Raw genomic sequence first — 18,866 nt, 5'->3', positions numbered from 1 at the left:
AGAAAACTTTGCTACTATCCTGTTTTATCTCCCCGCATTCATTTACCCAGGAGTTGTAGGTCAGAAGAAACCCTGAAGTGTTTTTTCGTGAAGAACTAGACAGGGAGTTAGATTTGATCTCTGTGCAAATTCTTTTAAACCAGATGCATGTTTCTGTTCCAGATGCAGACAGACCTTTAGAACTGTGCAGTGTGGAGTTGGAGGCCACTGTAGAGCAAGAGCAAATGGAAGTGGAAACAGCATTAGAGCCTGAGAAAGCCCCCTCCCCACCACCCCCTCCCCCAGTACCACCAGGTGAGTTGCATATCTTGGATATAGCGCTAAATTTTAGAACACAAAAAGCCTGCCCTGCAGTCCAGTATTTTAGAGATGGTGAGGACAGATTTAGTTCCTTGTTTTGATTCTGTTAGTGGGATTCAAGTTGAGGGCTGTCACCTTTAAAGCCCTTCATGGCTTGGAACCAGGTTAATTTGAAAGACCATCTTTCCCTGGTCTCATCTAGCTGAGCCACTAGAGCCAGAAGGCAAGGAGTGTTGTGGGTCCCATCTCCTAAGGAGGTTCATCTGGTGGGACCCAGAAGAAGAGCCTTCTCCAGGGTGGTTCTCTTCCTTTGGGACATCATCCCTGCAGAGATTAGACTGGCCCCCAATTTGACATTCTTTTGCAGGGCCCTGAAGATCTGGTTCTACCACAGACCTGGGGAATCTAGAGTGGGATGGAGCCCATCAAGTGGCTTATCTGATAGATGGTTGTTGCTAAGGGTGTAGGGGTTATTGTTTTTATTGTTTGTATATTCGGTTTTTTGTTATGTAAACTGAGAGCGTTCTGACCTAGGCTTCCTGAGACAGCAAAAAGCACACGATTAGTCCCAAAAACCCTCCTTTTATTTCAATGGCAAGTGAATTATGTTCATTCACAGCCCATAATGAGTCACAAATAGTTTGTAAAGAGTTCAACAGAAGTCTGCCACAGTCCTTCGGAATAAAGCTGATAAGCACCCACCTATATCTCCCTTAACACACTGTCAAAGACCTAATTGGCAATTAGCTTTTCAAGGCCACGCGGAACACAGAGTGAAAACGGAGCTTCAGAATTTAAACCAACCAGAACGAACAAAGTTGCTTCCTGCAAAGGCTCACGTGCCTTTGCTCTTCCTTTATGTCTTATGGAGGGGCCAATCATCTCCAACCCCTACTTCCAAGCCGTCCCTTTTGTCTTAACTGTTCTTGCCTTCTGGCAGCTCTGCGCATGCACGCACTGGGAACAGGCTCCCCCTGTTCCTCTGCCTTGCTGATGTCTGACTCTGGAGGCTCCGGAGGCAGCACATAACTCCCAGATGGCCCTGGCCCCCTCTCTGCCTCCGATGCAGAGCCTTTGTCCGAGCCTTCCCCAGACTCCAGGACTGACCCAGGTTCCTCCCCAACCTCCTCACTGTCCAATTCTGCTGCCAGCTCCTCAGGCCGCCGGCGGACCACAACAGAGAGTGACTCTTGGCAGCCATGTAAATCTAAATAAAGTATGTTTCTTCCATGTGTGAGTTTGGCTCCTTTCTCCTCGGGGTTCCTTATCTTCCTCTCATCTTTCTTCTTATATCCATCCGTCAGATCCAGTGTTTTCTGTTCACCCGGAGGAGTCCCCACCTGGTGCCAAAGAGCATCCTGCCTTTGAGTTGCTGCCCGCAGAGCCAGAACCCCCAGAGAGTCACCTTCCATCTGCGCTCTTGGCCCAGGAAGCAGAGTCCTCTCCGAGGAGCCCTCCTCCGCTTGGTGTGCTCCAGGGTGGCTCCTCAGAAACAGTTGAAGAAGGCGAGCCCAGCGAAGAGCCCATGGACACAGAGGTGGAAGCCTCAGGCCTTGACAGCCCTGACAGGAATAGAATCCAGCCCAGCCAAGAGGAGGAGGTGGAGGAAGAGGAGGAGGAAGAGGTGGAGGAAGAGGTAGAACCGGCAGCAGCACCCAAGATGGAACAGAGATTCTCCCCGCAGCTGAGTGAAGAGGAGGGACTAGATGAAGGGCATGTCACCGTTGAACCAGAACCCAGTGAGATTCACCTCAGCTTTGCCAATGAATCCAAGTGCTCTCCTTCCCCCGTAGAGGTGGAATTGCTGGACAGAACGTCTCTTCCAATGGAAGCTTATGGATCTGCCATCCCACTTGAAGGAGGGGCTGCTGGAGAGGAGGAACTAGGGCCAGCATCCCCATCCCCAAGGCCTCACCACCTGGTGAAGTCGGATATTGTGAATGAGATCTCAAACTTGAGTCAGGGGGATGCCAGCGCCAGCAGTTTCCCAGGCTCAGAGCTCCCCTTTGCCTCCCCGTATCACGAAGGCGGAGGCTCGCTTTCCCTAGAGATGGGTGGCTTAACCTCCACAGACGTCAGTCTGCAAAGGGAAGACGGAGCCTCTTTGCCTCTGGGGGAAATGGAGGACTCTCTGCTATTTGATGTAAAAGGCGAATGTGAGAAGGGACGACGGCGTAGCTCCCCAGCCCGCTCTCGTATCAAGCAGGTAAGCGGATGCTTTCGGCCAGCTAATTTTGAATGTTGTTTGCTGTCTCCTTCGTACACTATTGAAATCCCCCCTCCCCACCTGCATGTAGGGGAGTCCTGGAGGAAGGGTGGTGAAATAGAGGATGTCTATAACTCCCCTATATCTCCAGCCATTATTCTCCCTCCCTTTTTTTCTTTTGGTCATAGGGTCGCAGCAGCAGTTTTCCTGGGAGGAGACGGCCTCGGGGAGGGTCTCACACGGGCCGAGGGCGGGGCCGATCACGTTTGAAATCCACCACTTCTTCCATCGAGACACTGGCGGTAGGGGCAGCTTTTAGAAGGCAGGACAATATTTGGGACTGGGATCGGATGGGATGAGTGGGATCCAGTCTAAGAGACCGTACGGTTCCCAGAAATGGGAGATTAGCTAATACAGAGAGCAAGTATGGGCTTGCAACCAAAATTGAGCCCAAGCTTTCTGTTGCCATGTGAGACAGTTGTTAAGTGAGCCTTGCCCCATTTTACAACTTCTTGCCACGGTTGTTAAGCGAATCACTTCAGTTGTTAAGTTAGTAACACATGATAAGTGAATCTAGCTTCCCCCATTGACTTCGCTTGTCAGAAGTTTGCAAAAGGTGATCGCATGACCCCGGGGACACTGCAGCCATCAGAAATATTGAACCAGTTGCCAAGCATCCAAATTTTGGTCACGTGACCATGGGGATGCTGTAACGGTTGTAAGTATGAAAAACGGGCACAAATCACCTTTTTCAGTGCCGTTGTATCTTCAAACAATCACAAAATTAAAGGTTGTAAGTCAAAGACTAGCTGTAATTCTTAAATTTTAATTCTTTGTGTGGCTCAGACGGAGGCGTAGGTAGCAAAGCATTATCAATCTGCCTACAGTTGACTGGTCCTGTAGTCCTTCCTGCAATGACTGGAGCCAGTGGTCTTGAGTTTTCTCGTCTCCCTTCCTTATTTTAAATGGGTTTTCTAGGGGATTCCTCCTTGGTTGGCTGGTTGTCTTCTAGCTACGATAGGATTTCTCTCCTTTTGGAGCAATGCATTGTAAGGAGATGGAGAAGCTCTACTTGTTGAAATTGCCTTCCTCTTGTGCTCTTTCAAGGGTAGGTTTGGGAACAGGGACATCCTACCCAAGCATCTTGCACTGTTATTGAGAGAGAAGAAGACAGATAGTTTGAGTAGTTGGTCAGCCTCCCCTTCTGTCGTATGGACAGGACTCTGGTGCATCATGAGCAGGCTGAAGCTATCTGTCCCATGGGCCCTCAGCTACGAATGCTTACTAAAATAGCAGCGCATAAGTTCTTCCTGAGTCTTGGGTCATTCCTAAGTGCCTCCCTTCAAATCCGGGGGTGGGCAGGCCTGCCAAAGGACCAGCTCTGGCAGCAAACACATCCGATCATAAATAAGAGAAAGAAAGCCTCTCGCTCTTCAGCAGCCATCTTGGGGAGGAGTCCCAACAGTATATAAGTTCTGTCAGCTGAAGGCCACAGCAGGTTCTGTGCGGCATGCCTAGGGCCACATTCCCGAAATGCAATGCATTTTGGGAGCAATATCTTAACGAGAATCTTGAGGGATAAAATGGGTACCTCAAACCCCATTTTGATCAGCTCCACTGTGGGCGAAAAACAAAGAAACTAAAAACAACCCTGAAAAAATTGGCCCCCTCCTGTTCTGGAAATGCGGTGCAGGCCACACTTTTGACACACCAGTTCTAAATGCCTTTCAACTCTTACTTTGTGCTTCTGCAATCTTTTTTTACAAGCTGGCCGATATTGACAGCTCCCCAAGCAAAGAGGAGGAAGATGACGACGACGACACGATGCAAAACACAGTGGTGCTCTTCTCCAACACAGACAAGTTTGTGCTAATGCAGGTGGGTCGGCTAAGTTCAGTTGGTTTCTGATTGCATTAATTACATTAGTGGAAGGAAAAATCTACCCAGATTGATGTCTTTCGTTTGTGTGAGCAGGATGCATAAGAGGGCTCAAAGAAGAGCAATTTTTAAAAATGTAAACCTTCTATCATGCAAAGCTCTCGGAACATGCTCCCTGCTTTTTTTTTTTTTATTAAAAAAGTTTTATTTTAACATTCATATCCAATAACATATTTAATGTACCATCATATACAATTAATCGGACCTGCCCGGTCACCACCCCCTTCCTTTAAGTCTCTTCCCTTCTCTACCTTCTTCTACTTTCCACAACCATCCTCCCCCTCTCTTATCTACATCCTCTCCTCCTTCCTCCCTACTCCTTTCTTCTCCCTCTTCTATCCCTCTTCCTTCCTTTCCTCTTCCTCCTCTTCTCTTTCCTACCTCCTTCTCTCTTCTACTTCTTTCTTTCCCATCATTCTGAAGTGGTAGCCAGGCAGCTCCGATCTTACATTAATTATACGTCTTCGATCATCTTTGTACATTGACCATCAATCCATTTTCTACCCTCATCCCCCCTCCCCCTCCCTTCCCCTTCCTCCCCCCACCCCCCAAGATGCTCCCTGCTTTAAAGAGGGAAAAGATACTGCCTTGCAGGATGCTCTGTCTATTTCATGTAAGGCATCCTGTAGCTGACTGATAACACGCAATTGAAGCCAATATCGTTCTTTTTAAACTTAGATTGCACAGATCTGATAGCCTTCAAAGTCATTGAGACATATTCAGCATGTCACTTTATAACTGTGTCTGTGTTCCATTCTTGGGCGATCTGTTTTATTAGGAAACAAGCTTTTGCATTCTAGTGGCAAATGGCAGATTTCATTTAGAGAAGTTTTCCAGTTGAGATATGTTATACACTTGGAAATTCTGATTTAACCAGTTAAAAGCCAGAATGCAATGTAGCATTCGCTTTTTAGGGCCAACTATCAGTGTGTTTACGGAAAGGGATGGTAATAACATAAAGGTAAAGGTTCCCCTCGCACATACATGCTAGTCGTTCCCGGCTCATCTCTGTTTCAGAGCCGAAGAGCTAGCACTGTCTGAAGACATTTCCGTGGTCATGTGGCCGGCATGACTAAACGCCAAAGGCGCATGGAATGCTATTACCTTCCCACAAAAGGTGGTCCCTACTTGAATTTTTTATGTGCTTTCAAACTGCTAGGTTGGCAGAAGTTGGGACAAGTAATGGGAGCTCACCCTGTTACACAGCACTAGAGATTCGAACTGCTGAACTGCCGACCTTTCGATCGACAAGCTCAGAGTCTCAACCACTGAGCTACCGCGTGCCAAGTAGTAATAACATACCTACCATCAATAGACTAGGCAGAATAACAGAAAAGTAAGGGTAGATATGTAGCCGCTTCCCTAGGCTTGGGGAGACCTGATTGTTCTCATCCTGATTTTTCTTCTTTCCTGGATAGGACATGTGCGTAGTGTGTGGTAGTTATCATCTGGTTTCTCATGAGTTTGGGGACTGGTGTGTTTGGAGAGAACTAATAGTATACAGGAAAGATTGAGTTGGGTTACCAATAGAAGAGAATATTTGTAGCTCAGGACTGAACTGTGGGGTCCTTGAGACTCTCTGAGCTTGGCTGTTTTCATTTCATTTCATTATCACATTAGGTAACATCATTGGCACCAAGCTCAGGAAGCACCAAGGATCCCACATTGACATGGGGATATTGGGTACCTGTCAACGTATCCTGGCCTGTGGAAGCCCCATTAGAACCCTAGGATTTCAACAACCTATTGTATCATTGGAATTGATTAAGAAATAACCTTTTTTAAAAAAAATCAATTTCTATAGGATAAAGTTACCCTGTGGTAATATGGATGGCGAATTAAATTTATAAATAAATATAAATAAAGTGATTTTTTTTGGCTCTGTTTCAGAGCCGAAGAGCTAGCACTGTCTGAAGACATTTCCGTGGTCATGTGGCCGGCATGACTAAACGCCAAAGGCGCATGGAATGCTATTACCTTCCCACAAAAGGTGGTCCCTACTTGAATTTTTTATGTGCTTTCAAACTGCTAGGTTGGCAGAAGTTGGGACAAGTAATGGGAGCTCACCCTGTTACACAGCACTAGAGATTCGAACTGCTGAACTGCCGACCTTTCGATCGACAAGCTCAGAGTCTCAACCACTGAGCTACCGCGTGCCAAGTAGTAATAACATACCTACCATCAATAGACTAGGCAGAATAACAGAAAAGTAAGGGTAGATATGTAGCCGCTTCCCTAGGCTTGGGGAGACCTGATTGTTCTCATCCTGATTTTTCTTCTTTCCTGGATAGGACATGTGCGTAGTGTGTGGTAGTTTTGGCCGTGGCGCAGAGGGCCATCTCCTGGCTTGTTCTCAATGTTCTCAGTGTTACCATCCTTATTGTGTAAACAGCAAGGTAAGACCTGATTTTAGCTACTCTTCTTCCCCAAAATCCCCCCCCCAAAATGCTGCCCAACACATCCCTGGTTAGGCAATGCAACGAGATTTGCCAGTCTATCTAAATGTATTGTGAACTACAGCGCCCTTTGTCCACAACTAATGCGGCAAACCAAGGATGAAGATTAGAGTCCAGCAATCTGCAGGATATCAGAGGAGGGAAGTTTTGAAAAAATAGGATTCCACTTCTGAGGTGTGGTAGTTTTGGCCGTGGCGCAGAGGGCCATCTCCTGGCTTGTTCTCAATGTTCTCAGTGTTACCATCCTTATTGTGTAAACAGCAAGGTAAGACCTGATTTTAGCTACTCTTCTTCCCAAAATCCCCCAAAATGCTGCCCAACACATCCCTGGTTAGGCAATGCAACGAGATTTGCCAGTCTATCTAAATGTATTGTGAACTACAGCGCCTTTGTCCACAACTAATGCGGCAAACCAAGGATGAAGATTAGAGTCCAGCAATCTGCAGGATATCAGAGGAGGAAGTTTTGAAAAATAGGATTCCACTTCTGAGGTGTGGTAGTTTTGGCCGTGGCGCAGAGGGCCATCTCCTGGCTTGTTCTCAATGTTCTCAGTGTTACCATCCTTATTGTGTAAACAGCAAGGTAAGACCTGATTTTAGCTACTCTTCTTCCCAAAATCCCCCAAAATGCTGCCCAACACATCCCTGGTTAGGCAATGCAACGAGATTTGCCAGTCTATCTAAATGTATTGTGAACTACAGCGCCTTTGTCCACAACTAATGCGGCAAACCAAGGATGAAGATTAGAGTCCAGCAATCTGCAGGATATCAGAGGAGGAAGTTTTGAAAAATAGGATTCCACTTCTGAGGTGTGGTAGTTTTGGCCGTGGCGCAGAGGGCCATCTCCTGGCTTGTTCTCAATGTTCTCAGTGTTACCATCCTTATTGTGTAAACAGCAAGGTAAGACCTGATTTTAGCTACTCTTCTTCCCCAAAATCCCCCCCCCCAAATGCTGCCCAACACATCCCTGGTTAGGCAATGCAACGAGATTTGCCAGTCTATCTAAATGTATTGTGAACTACAGCGCCCTTTGTCCACAACTAATGCGGCAAACCAAGGATGAAGATTAGAGTCCAGCAATCTGCAGGATATCAGAGGAGGGAAGTTTTGAAAAAATAGGATTCCACTTCTGAGGTGTGGTAGTTTTGGCCGTGGCGCAGAGGGCCATCTCCTGGCTTGTTCTCAATGTTCTCAGTGTTACCATCCTTATTGTGTAAACAGCAAGGTAAGACCTGATTTTAGCTACTCTTCTTCCCAAAATCCCCCAAAATGCTGCCCAACACATCCCTGGTTAGGCAATGCAACGAGATTTGCCAGTCTATCTAAATGTATTGTGAACTACAGCGCCCTTTGTCCACAACTAATGCGGCAAACCAAGGATGAAGATTAGAGTCCAGCAATCTGCAGGATATCAGAGGAGGGAAGTTTTGAAAAAATAGGATTCCACTTCTGAGGTGTGGTAGTTTTGGCCGTGGCGCAGAGGGCCATCTCCTGGCTTGTTCTCAATGTTCTCAGTGTTACCATCCTTATTGTGTAAACAGCAAGGTAAGACCTGATTTTAGCTACTCTTCTTCCCAAAATCCCCCAAAATGCTGCCCAACACATCCCTGGTTAGGCAATGCAACGAGATTTGCCAGTCTATCTAAATGTATTGTGAACTACAGCGCCCTTTGTCCACAACTAATGCGGCAAACCAAGGATGAAGATTAGAGTCCAGCAATCTGCAGGATATCAGAGGAGGGAAGTTTTGAAAAAATAGGATTCCACTTCTGAGGTGTGGTAGTTTTGGCCGTGGCGCAGAGGGCCATCTCCTGGCTTGTTCTCAATGTTCTCAGTGTTACCATCCTTATTGTGTAAACAGCAAGGTAAGACCTGATTTTAGCTACTCTTCTTCCCAAAATCCCCCAAAATGCTGCCCAACACATCCCTGGTTAGGCAATGCAACGAGATTTGCCAGTCTATCTAAATGTATTGTGAACTACAGCGCCTTTGTCCACAACTAATGCGGCAAACCAAGGATGAAGATTAGAGTCCAGCAATCTGCAGGATATCAGAGGAGGAAGTTTTGAAAAATAGGATTCCACTTCTGAGGTGTGGTAGTTTTGGCCGTGGCGCAGAGGGCCATCTCCTGGCTTGTTCTCAATGTTCTCAGTGTTACCATCCTTATTGTGTAAACAGCAAGGTAAGACCTGATTTTAGCTACTCTTCTTCCCAAAATCCCCCAAAATGCTGCCCAACACATCCCTGGTTAGGCAATGCAACGAGATTTGCCAGTCTATCTAAATGTATTGTGAACTACAGCGCCTTTGTCCACAACTAATGCGGCAAACCAAGGATGAAGATTAGAGTCCAGCAATCTGCAGGATATCAGAGGAGGAAGTTTTGAAAAATAGGATTCCACTTCTGAGGTGTGGTAGTTTTGGCCGTGGCGCAGAGGGCCATCTCCTGGCTTGTTCTCAATGTTCTCAGTGTTACCATCCTTATTGTGTAAACAGCAAGGTAAGACCTGATTTTAGCTACTCTTCTTCCCCAAAATCCCCCCCCAAAATGCTGCCCAACACATCCCTGGTTAGGCAATGCAACGAGATTTGCCAGTCTATCTAAATGTATTGTGAACTACAGCGCCCTTTGTCCACAACTAATGCGGCAAACCAAGGATGAAGATTAGAGTCCAGCAATCTGCAGGATATCAGAGGAGGGAAGTTTTGAAAAAATAGGATTCCACTTCTGAGGTGTGGTAGTTATCATCTGGTTTCTCATGAGTTTGGGGACTGGTGTGTTTGGAGAGAACTAATAGTATACAGGAAAGATTGAGTTGGGTTACCAATAGAAGAGAATATTTGTAGCTCAGGACTGAACTGTGGGGTCCTTGAGACTCTCTGAGCTTGGCTGTTTTCATTTCATTTCATTTCATTTCATTTCATTTCATTTCATTTCATTTCATTATCACATTAGGTAACATCATTGGCACCAAGCTCAGGAAGCACCAAGGATCCCACATTGACATGGGGATATTGGGTACCTGTCAACGTATCCTGGCCTGTGGAAGCCCCATTAGAACCCTAGGATTTCAACAACCTATTGTATCATTGGAATTGATTAAGAAATAACCTTTTTTAAAAAAAATCAATTTCTATAGGATAAAGTTACCCTGTGGTAATATGGATGGCGAATTAAATTTATAAATAAATATAAATAAAGTGATTTTTTTTGGCTCTGTTTCAGGGGTGAAATGATCCCGGTTCAGAGTGGATCGCCCGATCCGATAGCAATGGCGGCGGGTGGTTTGGAGAACCGGTAGCAAAAATCCCTGTGTCCCCCCCCCCACATGCCCAGCTGAGCCGCGTGATCATCAGAGGTTGTTTTTTTTTAAAACATTTTTTCTTTGGCCGAAAAAAATGCTTTTAAAAGTTTTTTAAAAAGCCTCTAATGATTGCGCAGCTCAGCTGGGATCGCCAGAGGCTTTTAAAAGCATTTTTTCTACAACCTCTTTGGCTGAAGAGGCTTTAAAAATGCTTTTAAAAGCCTCTGATGATCAGGCAACTCAGCCGGGATCGCCAGAGCCTTTTAAAAGCATTTTTTACAACCTCTTCAGCCGAAGAGGTTGTAGAAAAAATGCTTTTAAAAGTTTTTTTTAAAAGTTGGCCACGCCCACCCAGTCACATTACCCACCACCACCAAGCCACGCCCACAGAACCAATAGTAACAAATTTTGCATTTCACCCCTGCCCTGTTTTCTATTGTCTTGCACAGTTAGCAAACTTCAACAGCTTATCTATAGTGTAGTAAACCTTACGGGAGAGCAGTCACACAACACATTTACAAGCAGTGGGTCCCAAACACCCCATCCCCATTGTTATTGTACTGCAGTTTCCATCCTTCACACTCACGGGATGATAGATCATTTGTCCTGCACTGTTAGCAGGCAAGGTTGAGGACCGTCGATAGGGAGGAGTGTCAGATGTTCTGCAGCCCATATGCAACACTGCATGCTCTCCATAACCTCTCCCACCGGGACCCACCGGTCTTTTGACGATGTGTAGGCCTCCCTTTCTCCATGTCTGCCTCTCTTTCTGTGTTAAGATTACAAAGGTGATGTTGCTCAAGGGTTGGCGTTGTGTGGAATGCATTGTGTGCGAGGTGTGTGGCAAAGCATCTGATCCCTCCCGCCTTCTGCTCTGCGACGATTGTGACATCAGCTACCACACATATTGCCTGGATCCACCTCTCAACACCGTCCCCAAGGGCGGCTGGAAATGCAAATGGTGAGCGACAGATCAAAATGTCTGTACGGAGCTCCGAAGGGCAGGTCACACTGTTGTGTATGGTAACCCATCATAGGATTTGTTTGGCCTGTCAGTTTTGCACAGGAGTCTGCAACCCACGGCTCTTTCATCCCTCTGCTGCGTCTCCCTGTCACTCAAAAGATGCGTCACAACCGCCAATGTGTGACACCCACCGGCACGCGATTTATTGAGCTTTTTGACCCATCTTTTTTATGGGGGGGAGTTCAAAATGCTTTTAAAAGTTTTTAAAAGCCTCTGATGATCAGGCAACTCAGCCGGGATCGCTAGAGTTTTAAAAGCATTTTTACAACCTCTTCAGTCAAGAGGTTGTAGAAAAATGCTTTTAAAAGTTTTTAAAGTTGGCCACGCCCACAGAACCAATAGTAACAAATTTTGCATTTCACCCCTGCCCTGTTTTCTATTGTCTTGCACAGTTAGCAAACTTCAACAGCTTATCTATAGTGTAGTAAACCTTACGGGAGAGCAGTCACACAACACATTTACAAGCAGTGGGTCCCAAACACCCCATCCCCATTGTTATTGTACTGCAGTTTCCATCCTTCGCACTCACGGGATGATAGATCATTTGTCCTGCACCGTTAGCAGGCAAGGCTGAGGACCGTCGATAGGGAGGAGTGTCAGATGTTCTGCAGCCCATATGCAACACTGCATGCTCTCCATAACCTCTCCCACCGGGACCCACCGGTCTTTTGACGATGTGTAGGCCTCCCTTTCTCCATGTCTGCCTCTCTTTCTGTGTTAAGATTACAAAGGTGATGTTGCTCAAGGGTTGGCGTTGTGTGGAATGCATTGTGTGCGAGGTGTGTGGCAAAGCATCTGATCCCTCCCGCCTTCTGCTCTGCGATGATTGTGACATCAGCTACCACACATATTGCCTGGATCCACCTCTCAACACCGTCCCCAAGGGCGGCTGGAAATGCAAATGGTGAGCGACAGATCAAAATGTCTGTAATGGAGACTCAAGGGCAGGTCACACTGTTGTGTATTGTAACCCATCATAGGATTTGTTTGGCCTGTTGGTTTTGCACAGGAGTCTGCAACCCACGGCTCTTTCATCCCTCTGCTGCGGCTCCCTGTCACTCAAAAGATGCGTCACAACCGCCAATGTGTGACACCCACCGGCACGCGATTTATTGAGCTTTTTAACCCATCTTTTATGGGGAGTTCAAATGCTTTTAAAAGCCTCTAATGATTGCGCAGCTCAGCTGGGATCGCCAGAGGCTTTAAAAGCCTCTGATGATCAGGCAACTCAGCCGGGATCGCTAGAGTTTTAAAAGCCTCTAATGATTGCGCAGCTCAGCTGGGATCGCCAGAGGCTTTAAAAGCCTCTGATGATCAGGCAACTCAGCCGGGATCGCTAGAGTTTTAAAAGCCTCTAATGATTGCGCAGCTCAGCTGGGATCGCCAGAGGCTTTAAAATGCTTTTGTTGCATGCAGAAATAAAATTTGTTTTCTGCAGCAGTTCATTGATTACATAAATGCAACACATTATAGTTTTTTTATACATAGCATAAAGGTAAAAAACGATATATGCAGTGTTAGCTTCATTTTAGACGTCAAAAGGGTTTTGGGCCTCCCAGTATTTTCTGTGGGAAGCAGGTCCAAATGGCTCTTTGAGTGTTTAAGGTTGCAGACCCCTGGTTTAGCACAATCCACGTGTTGCAGTTTAGCATATGCAAGAACAATGCTTTGGATTATTTCCTGAATCATGCTTTAATAGTATCTCATTAACATTTTATGCAAATTCATCTGATGTCTTTTGCTACAAATGAAGTGGAAATTAAGTATCATAATGAAACAGTTTTTTCTCCCAATTTTTGCTCTTGCACTTGGATTATGCAATGAATTCTCAATAAGAATCTAATTAGGAATTCTGGTTGAGGTTAGCTGAAAATCTACCTAACTCCTGGTTAAGTACATTTTCAGCTATACATAAAATCAGATGTTTCAAATTGCATTATAAAGTAATATTATATGTATTTCAATAACATGCCTCCAATTTTCTAAAAACAGGATATTACCTCCATGCATTATTTATTTATTTTATTTTATTATTCGATTTATATACCTGCTTGAAGTGCACATATGTGTTTCCCTTTGCCCTTTCCTTTTGGCCTTGTACTTTCAAAAAGATAATGGCAAGAACAGTCGAACCCCTAGAATCGGGATGGTGAACCTACGGTATGCGTGCCAGAAGTGGCATGCAGAGCCATCTCTCCAAGAATGCGAGCCATTGCCCATTGCTCTTCCAGGTTCTGGCGTGCCGGCCAGTTGGTCTTCATGCGCATGGGAGTACCGGAAACCGGAAGAGCAGCCACCCTGTGGGCATGTGTGCGCTGGGCAGCTGCTCTTCCGGTTTCGGGTATGCACATCGGCCACCTGGTCTTCTGGTTCCTGGCGCGCATGCGGTGAAGACCAGCTGGCCAGTGCAAATGTGCATGACAGAAACCAGAAGATCATCTTCCCAGCGCTTGCATGCGCACCGGGCAGCTGCTCTTCTGGTTTCTGCTGTGTGCATGCACACTGACCAGCTGGTCTTCATGCGTGCATGGGTGCCAGAAACTGGAAGACCAGGTCGCCAGTGTGCACAGCTGCCTCATGCACACATGTGCAGCTGCACTTCTGGTTCCCAGCATGCACATACGTGCGCTCCTGTTGTGGTCCGCCAGCAGCCTGCGGAGCTGGCAACGGAGTCGGACAGCAATGAGGCTGAGGTGGGGCCAGGACCATCGGGGAATGAGATACGGACTCCAGAGCCTCCAGAGACTGATAGTAGTGAGGCAGAGGAACAGAGGAGCCTGTTCCTAATGCACACATGAGAAGAGCTGCCAGAAGGCAAGAGCAGCTCAAGCAGAGAGGACAACTCTGGAGTAGGGCCAAGAGATGATTGGCCCCTCCCATAAGGCTTAAAAAAGACCAGCAACGGCATTTGGGCTTTGCCGGAAAACAACGTTGGTAGCTTCGTCTTCTGCTTTGTCTACGTCTTGCATTTATTTTTGTGACTTGTGAATGTTTGCCAAGAAAGACCTTTGGCAATTTATTTATTTTATTTATTTTATTTTATTATTCGAATTTATATACCGCCCTATCTCCCAAAGGACTCAGGGCGGTTTACAGGCATATAAAACATCAATATCAATATACAAATTAAAATAATCCTTAAAAAACTTATTCTAGCGCCCGAATTATTAAAAATAGAAATATAAATATCAAATATAAATATTAAAATCAATTTAAAACCCCTCTAAATTTAAAAATCTAAGCCAGTCCTGCACAGATGAATAAATGTGTCTTGAGCTCGCGACGGAAGGTTCGAAGGTCAGGAAGTTGACGGAGTCCTGGGGAGTTCGCTCCAGAGGGTGGGAGCCCCACAGAGAAGGCCCTTCCCTGGCCGCCAACCGACACTGCCTAGCTGACGGCACCCTGAGGAGTCCCTCTGTGAGAGCGCACGGTCGGTGAGAGGTATCTGGTCGCAGGCGGTCCCAGAGATAACCCGGCCCTATGCCATGGAGCGCTTTAAAGGTGGTCACCAAACCTTGAAGCGCACCCGAAGGCCACAGGTAGCCAGTGCAGCCTGCGAGGATGGTGTTATGCGGGAGCCACGAGGGCTCCTCTATCACCCGCAGCCGCATTCTGAACTAACTGCAGCCTCCGGATGCCCTTCAAGGAAGCCCCATGTAGAGAGCGCAGTAATCCAGGCGAGACGTCATAAGGGCGTGAGTGACCGTGCAAAGGGCCTCCCGGTCCAGAAAGGCGAACTGGCGCACCAGGCGAACCTAGAACGCCTCTCCTGGAGACGGCTCAAATGATCTTCTAGAGACAGCCGCTCATCCAGGAGGACGCTAAGTTGCGCACCCTCTCCATCGGGCCAATGACTCGCCACCGATGGTCAGCCGGATTTAGCTGACTGTACCGGGATGCCGCATCCACAGCCACTCTGTCTTGGAGGGATTGAGCTTGAGCCTGTTTCTCCCATCCAGACCCGCACGGCCTCCAGGCACCGGGACAGCACTGATAGCTTCGCTGGGGTGGTCCGTGTGGAAAAGTACAGCTGGGTGTCATCCGCACAGCTGGTACCTCACACGAACCCACTGATGATCTCACCCAGCGGTTTACGTAGATGTTGAACAGAAGGGGCGAGAGGATCGATCCCCGCGGCACCCCACAAGTGAGGGGCCCCGCCGACCTCTGCCCCTGTCAACACGACGCATCGTCGGAGAGATAGGAGGAGAACCACCGATAAACGGTGCCTCCCACTCCCAATCCTCCAACCGGCGCAGCAGGATACCATGGTCGATGGTATCGAAAGCCGCTGAGAGGTCTAATAGGACCAGGGCAGAGGAACAACCCTATCCCTGGCCCTCCAGAGATCATCCACCAACGCGACCAAAGCCGCCTCCGTTGTAACCGGGCCGGAAACCGACTGGAACGGGTCTAGATAGACAGTTTCATCCAGGTGTAAGGGAAACTGATATGCCACCATATTCTCAACAACCTTCGCCAAGGGTTGAGACCGGACGATAATTACCTAAAACAGCCGGGTCCAGGGAAGGCTTTTGAGGAGGGGCCTCACCACCGCCTCTTTCAAGGCGGCCGGAAAGACACCTCCACCAAAGAAGCGCCAGAATCGCCTGGAGCCAGCCTCGGTCACCTCCTGCGTGGCCAGCACCAACCAGGAGGGGCACGGGTCCAGTAAACATGTGGTGGCATTCAGCCTCCCAACAACCTGTCCATGTCCTCGGAGCAACAGGGTCAAACTCATCCCATAAAATGTCACCAAGACCACCCTCAGCCGCCTCACCAGATCACCGCAATCTTGGTCCAAACCATCCCGGTTGAACGATTTTATCGTGATAGATAACATTAAACTCTCAGCACGCCCCTGCATCGGGTCATCCCGCCCCCTGGTGTAGGAGGGAGCGGTCACCCAAACAGGGCGGCTGGAAATGCAAATGGTGAGCGACAGATCAAAATGTCTGTACGGAGCTCCGAAGGGCAGGTCACACTGTTGTGTATTGTAACCCATCATAGGATTTGTTTGGCCTGTTGGTTTTGCACAGGAGTCTGCAACCCACGGCTCTTTCATCCCTCTGCTGCGTCTCCCTGTCACTCAAAAGATGCGTCACAACCGCCAATGTGTGACACCCACTGGCACGTGATTTATTGAGCTTTTTAACCCATCTTTTTTATGGGGGGGAGTTCAAAATGCTTTTGTTGCATGCAGAAATAAAAATTTGTTTTCTCTGCAGCAGTTCATTGATTACATAAATGCAACACATTATAGTTTTTTTATACATAGCATAAAGGTAAAAAACGATATATGCAGTGTTAGCTTCATTTTAGACGTCAAAAGGGTTTTGGGCCTCCCAGTATTTTCTGTGGGAAGCAGGTCCAAATGGCTCTTTGAGTGTTTAAGGTTGCAGACCCCTGGTTTAGCACAATCCACGTGTTGCAGTTTAGCATATGCAAGAACAATGCTTTGGATTATTTCCTGAATCATGCTTTAATAGTATCTCATTAACATTTTATGCAAATTCATCTGATGTCTTTTGCTACAAATGAAGTGGAAATTAAGTATCATAATGAAACAGTTTTTTCTCCCAATTTTTGCTCTTGCACTTGGATTATGCAATGAATTCTCAATAAGAATCTAATTAGGAATTCTGGTTGGTGAGGTTAGCTGAAAATGTACCTAACTCCTGGTTAAGTACATTTTCAGCTATACATAAAATCAGATGTTTCAAATTGCATTATAAAGTAATATTATATGTATTTCAATAACATGCCTCCAATTTTCTAAAAACAGGATATTACCTCCATGCATTATTTTTTTACTATGACCATTCTTTTTTTTTTAACCATTCTGATATACTTACTGTATTTTTTGGAGTATAAGACACACCTTTTCTCCCCTAAAAGGGGGTGAAAATTTGGGTGCGTCTTATACACCGAATGTAGCCCCGTCCACCCACTGGCCCCCACCCTTTGGCCTCTACCTCCCAGCAATTTACCTCCTTGCAGCGAGCAGCAAGAAGAAACAGCCCATTTCAGCTTCAGCACAGCCTAATTAGCACAAGTTGATTGTCCCTTGGATCGGCCTGCTGACTCTCGGTTGTTTCAGGCCGCAGGGATTGCCATTGCCTATTGCTGCATGGGCCTCTGCTGCTTGCTGCAAGGAGGTAAATTGCTGGGAGCAGATTTTTGTGTGTGTGTGCTAATCAAGCTATGATGAAAATCAAAATGAAAGTAAAGCAGGCTATTTGCTGTTTGCTGCAATGAGGCAAAATTGCTGGGAGGCAGAGGCAAATTTCTTTTTCTTCTTTTCCTCACCAAAAAAGGTAGGTGATTTTATTATCCAGAGCGCCTTATACTCTGAAAAATACGGTACATAGTTGCACAATTTGTAGTGGCAAACTATAATGAAAAATCAGATTTCCACAATGTAATGTCCTCCAGATATTCTGCAATTACAACTCTTATAAATCCTCACCCTCACAACTATGAAATGTACTGACTGGACATTATGGCGGTTCCCATCCGAATAGAATTGGAAGACAGGCACCTATAGAATGCTGAACATAGAAGAGAAAAATTCCTGAGCTCTTTATGTCACTTTAAAGTATTTCTGGCTTTCTGTTCTTAAGAGACGAGGAGGGAAATAAGTTGAATCTTGCAGGCAGCAGTAATCGTTTGCCCATCTCTCTTTTATCAGGTGCGTCTGCTGTGTGCAGTGTGGAGCAGTTTCACCTGGCTTCCACTGTGAATGGCAGAGCAATTACACCCACTGTGCTCCTTGTGCCAGCCTTGTCACTTGTCCCATCTGCCATGTGAAGTACGTGGAGGATGACCTCTTAATCCAGTGTCAGCATTGTGAACGGTAAGCCCCAATCCCTTGACCCACCTGGTACACAGTATTACCATTTTATCATGGTATTAAAGTTATGGAAATACTTTTGGATCCCAGCACCTGTTTTGTTTCCTGGAACATCCTTTTAGGGTAGTTTGTTTATTGCTATGCTCATGGTCATTTCAACTTGCAAAAGGGTAAAGTTCAAGGATGCTAAGGTAGCCTAGATTTTCCTTTTATTTCTTTTTCATGATTCATTACAAATGCTTGCTGGAATTATTACATTGGCAAGTGACACAGATGAGAGGGTGTATTGGAGCCATGAAAAATGAGAAGGAAGAGAAATACCCTCTAGAAAGTTTAGGATGTGGCATTTATAGTGAGCAAGGATGCTATAAGAGCTGTGGTGGCGCAATGGTTAGAATGTAGTACTGCAGGCTAACTCGCTGCTCACTCCAAGAGTTCGATCCTGACCAGCTCAAAGTTGACTTAGCCTTCCATCCTTCTGAGGTCAGTAAAATGAGGACCCATGTTGTTGGGGGCAATATGCTGACTCTATAAAACCGCTTAGAGAGGATTGTAAAGCACTATGAAGCGGTATATAAGTCTAAGTGCTGTTATCCGTAAGATATATTGGATTTGCAACAGGGTTGAAATGCTCCCAGTTTGGAGTGGATCACCCAATCCGGTAGCGATGGCAGCGGGTGGTTCAGAGAACTGGTAGCAAAAATCCCTGACCACCTCCGCTCCAGCTGAGCTGCACAATCATCAGAGGTTTCTTTGGCCAAAAAAATGCTTTTAAAAGTTAAAAAA

General features: G+C 46.4%; 1 protein-coding gene across 8 annotated transcripts in view; it reads left to right on the top strand.

Annotated features, from left to right (window-relative positions):
- The window catches only part of KMT2D (lysine methyltransferase 2D), a 126,645-nt gene that overhangs the window by 37,264 nt on the left and 70,515 nt on the right, over positions 1-18,866 (top strand). For 7 of the 8 annotated variants that reach the window (XM_058165623.1, XM_058165622.1, XM_058165620.1 and 4 more), the window contains exons 1-2: positions 11,930-12,131; positions 17,919-18,083. In XM_058165623.1, the coding sequence (XP_058021606.1) occupies positions 11,962-12,131; positions 17,919-18,083 (335 nt within the window). In that variant the 5' untranslated portion in view covers positions 11,930-11,961. Of the gene's footprint in view, positions 1-162; positions 295-1,604; positions 2,507-2,694; positions 2,809-4,273; positions 4,385-6,735; positions 6,841-10,982; positions 11,165-11,929; positions 12,132-17,918; positions 18,084-18,866 lie in introns of those variants that run through there. The other variant, XM_058165624.1, reaches the window with a different exon arrangement.

Source organism: Ahaetulla prasina, chromosome 2, assembly GCF_028640845.1.
Source record: "Ahaetulla prasina isolate Xishuangbanna chromosome 2, ASM2864084v1, whole genome shotgun sequence".
Lineage (NCBI taxonomy): Eukaryota > Metazoa > Chordata > Lepidosauria > Squamata > Colubridae > Ahaetulla > Ahaetulla prasina.
The sequence above is the reverse complement of the archived record's forward strand: the minus strand, read 5'-3'. Positions and strand labels throughout refer to the sequence as shown.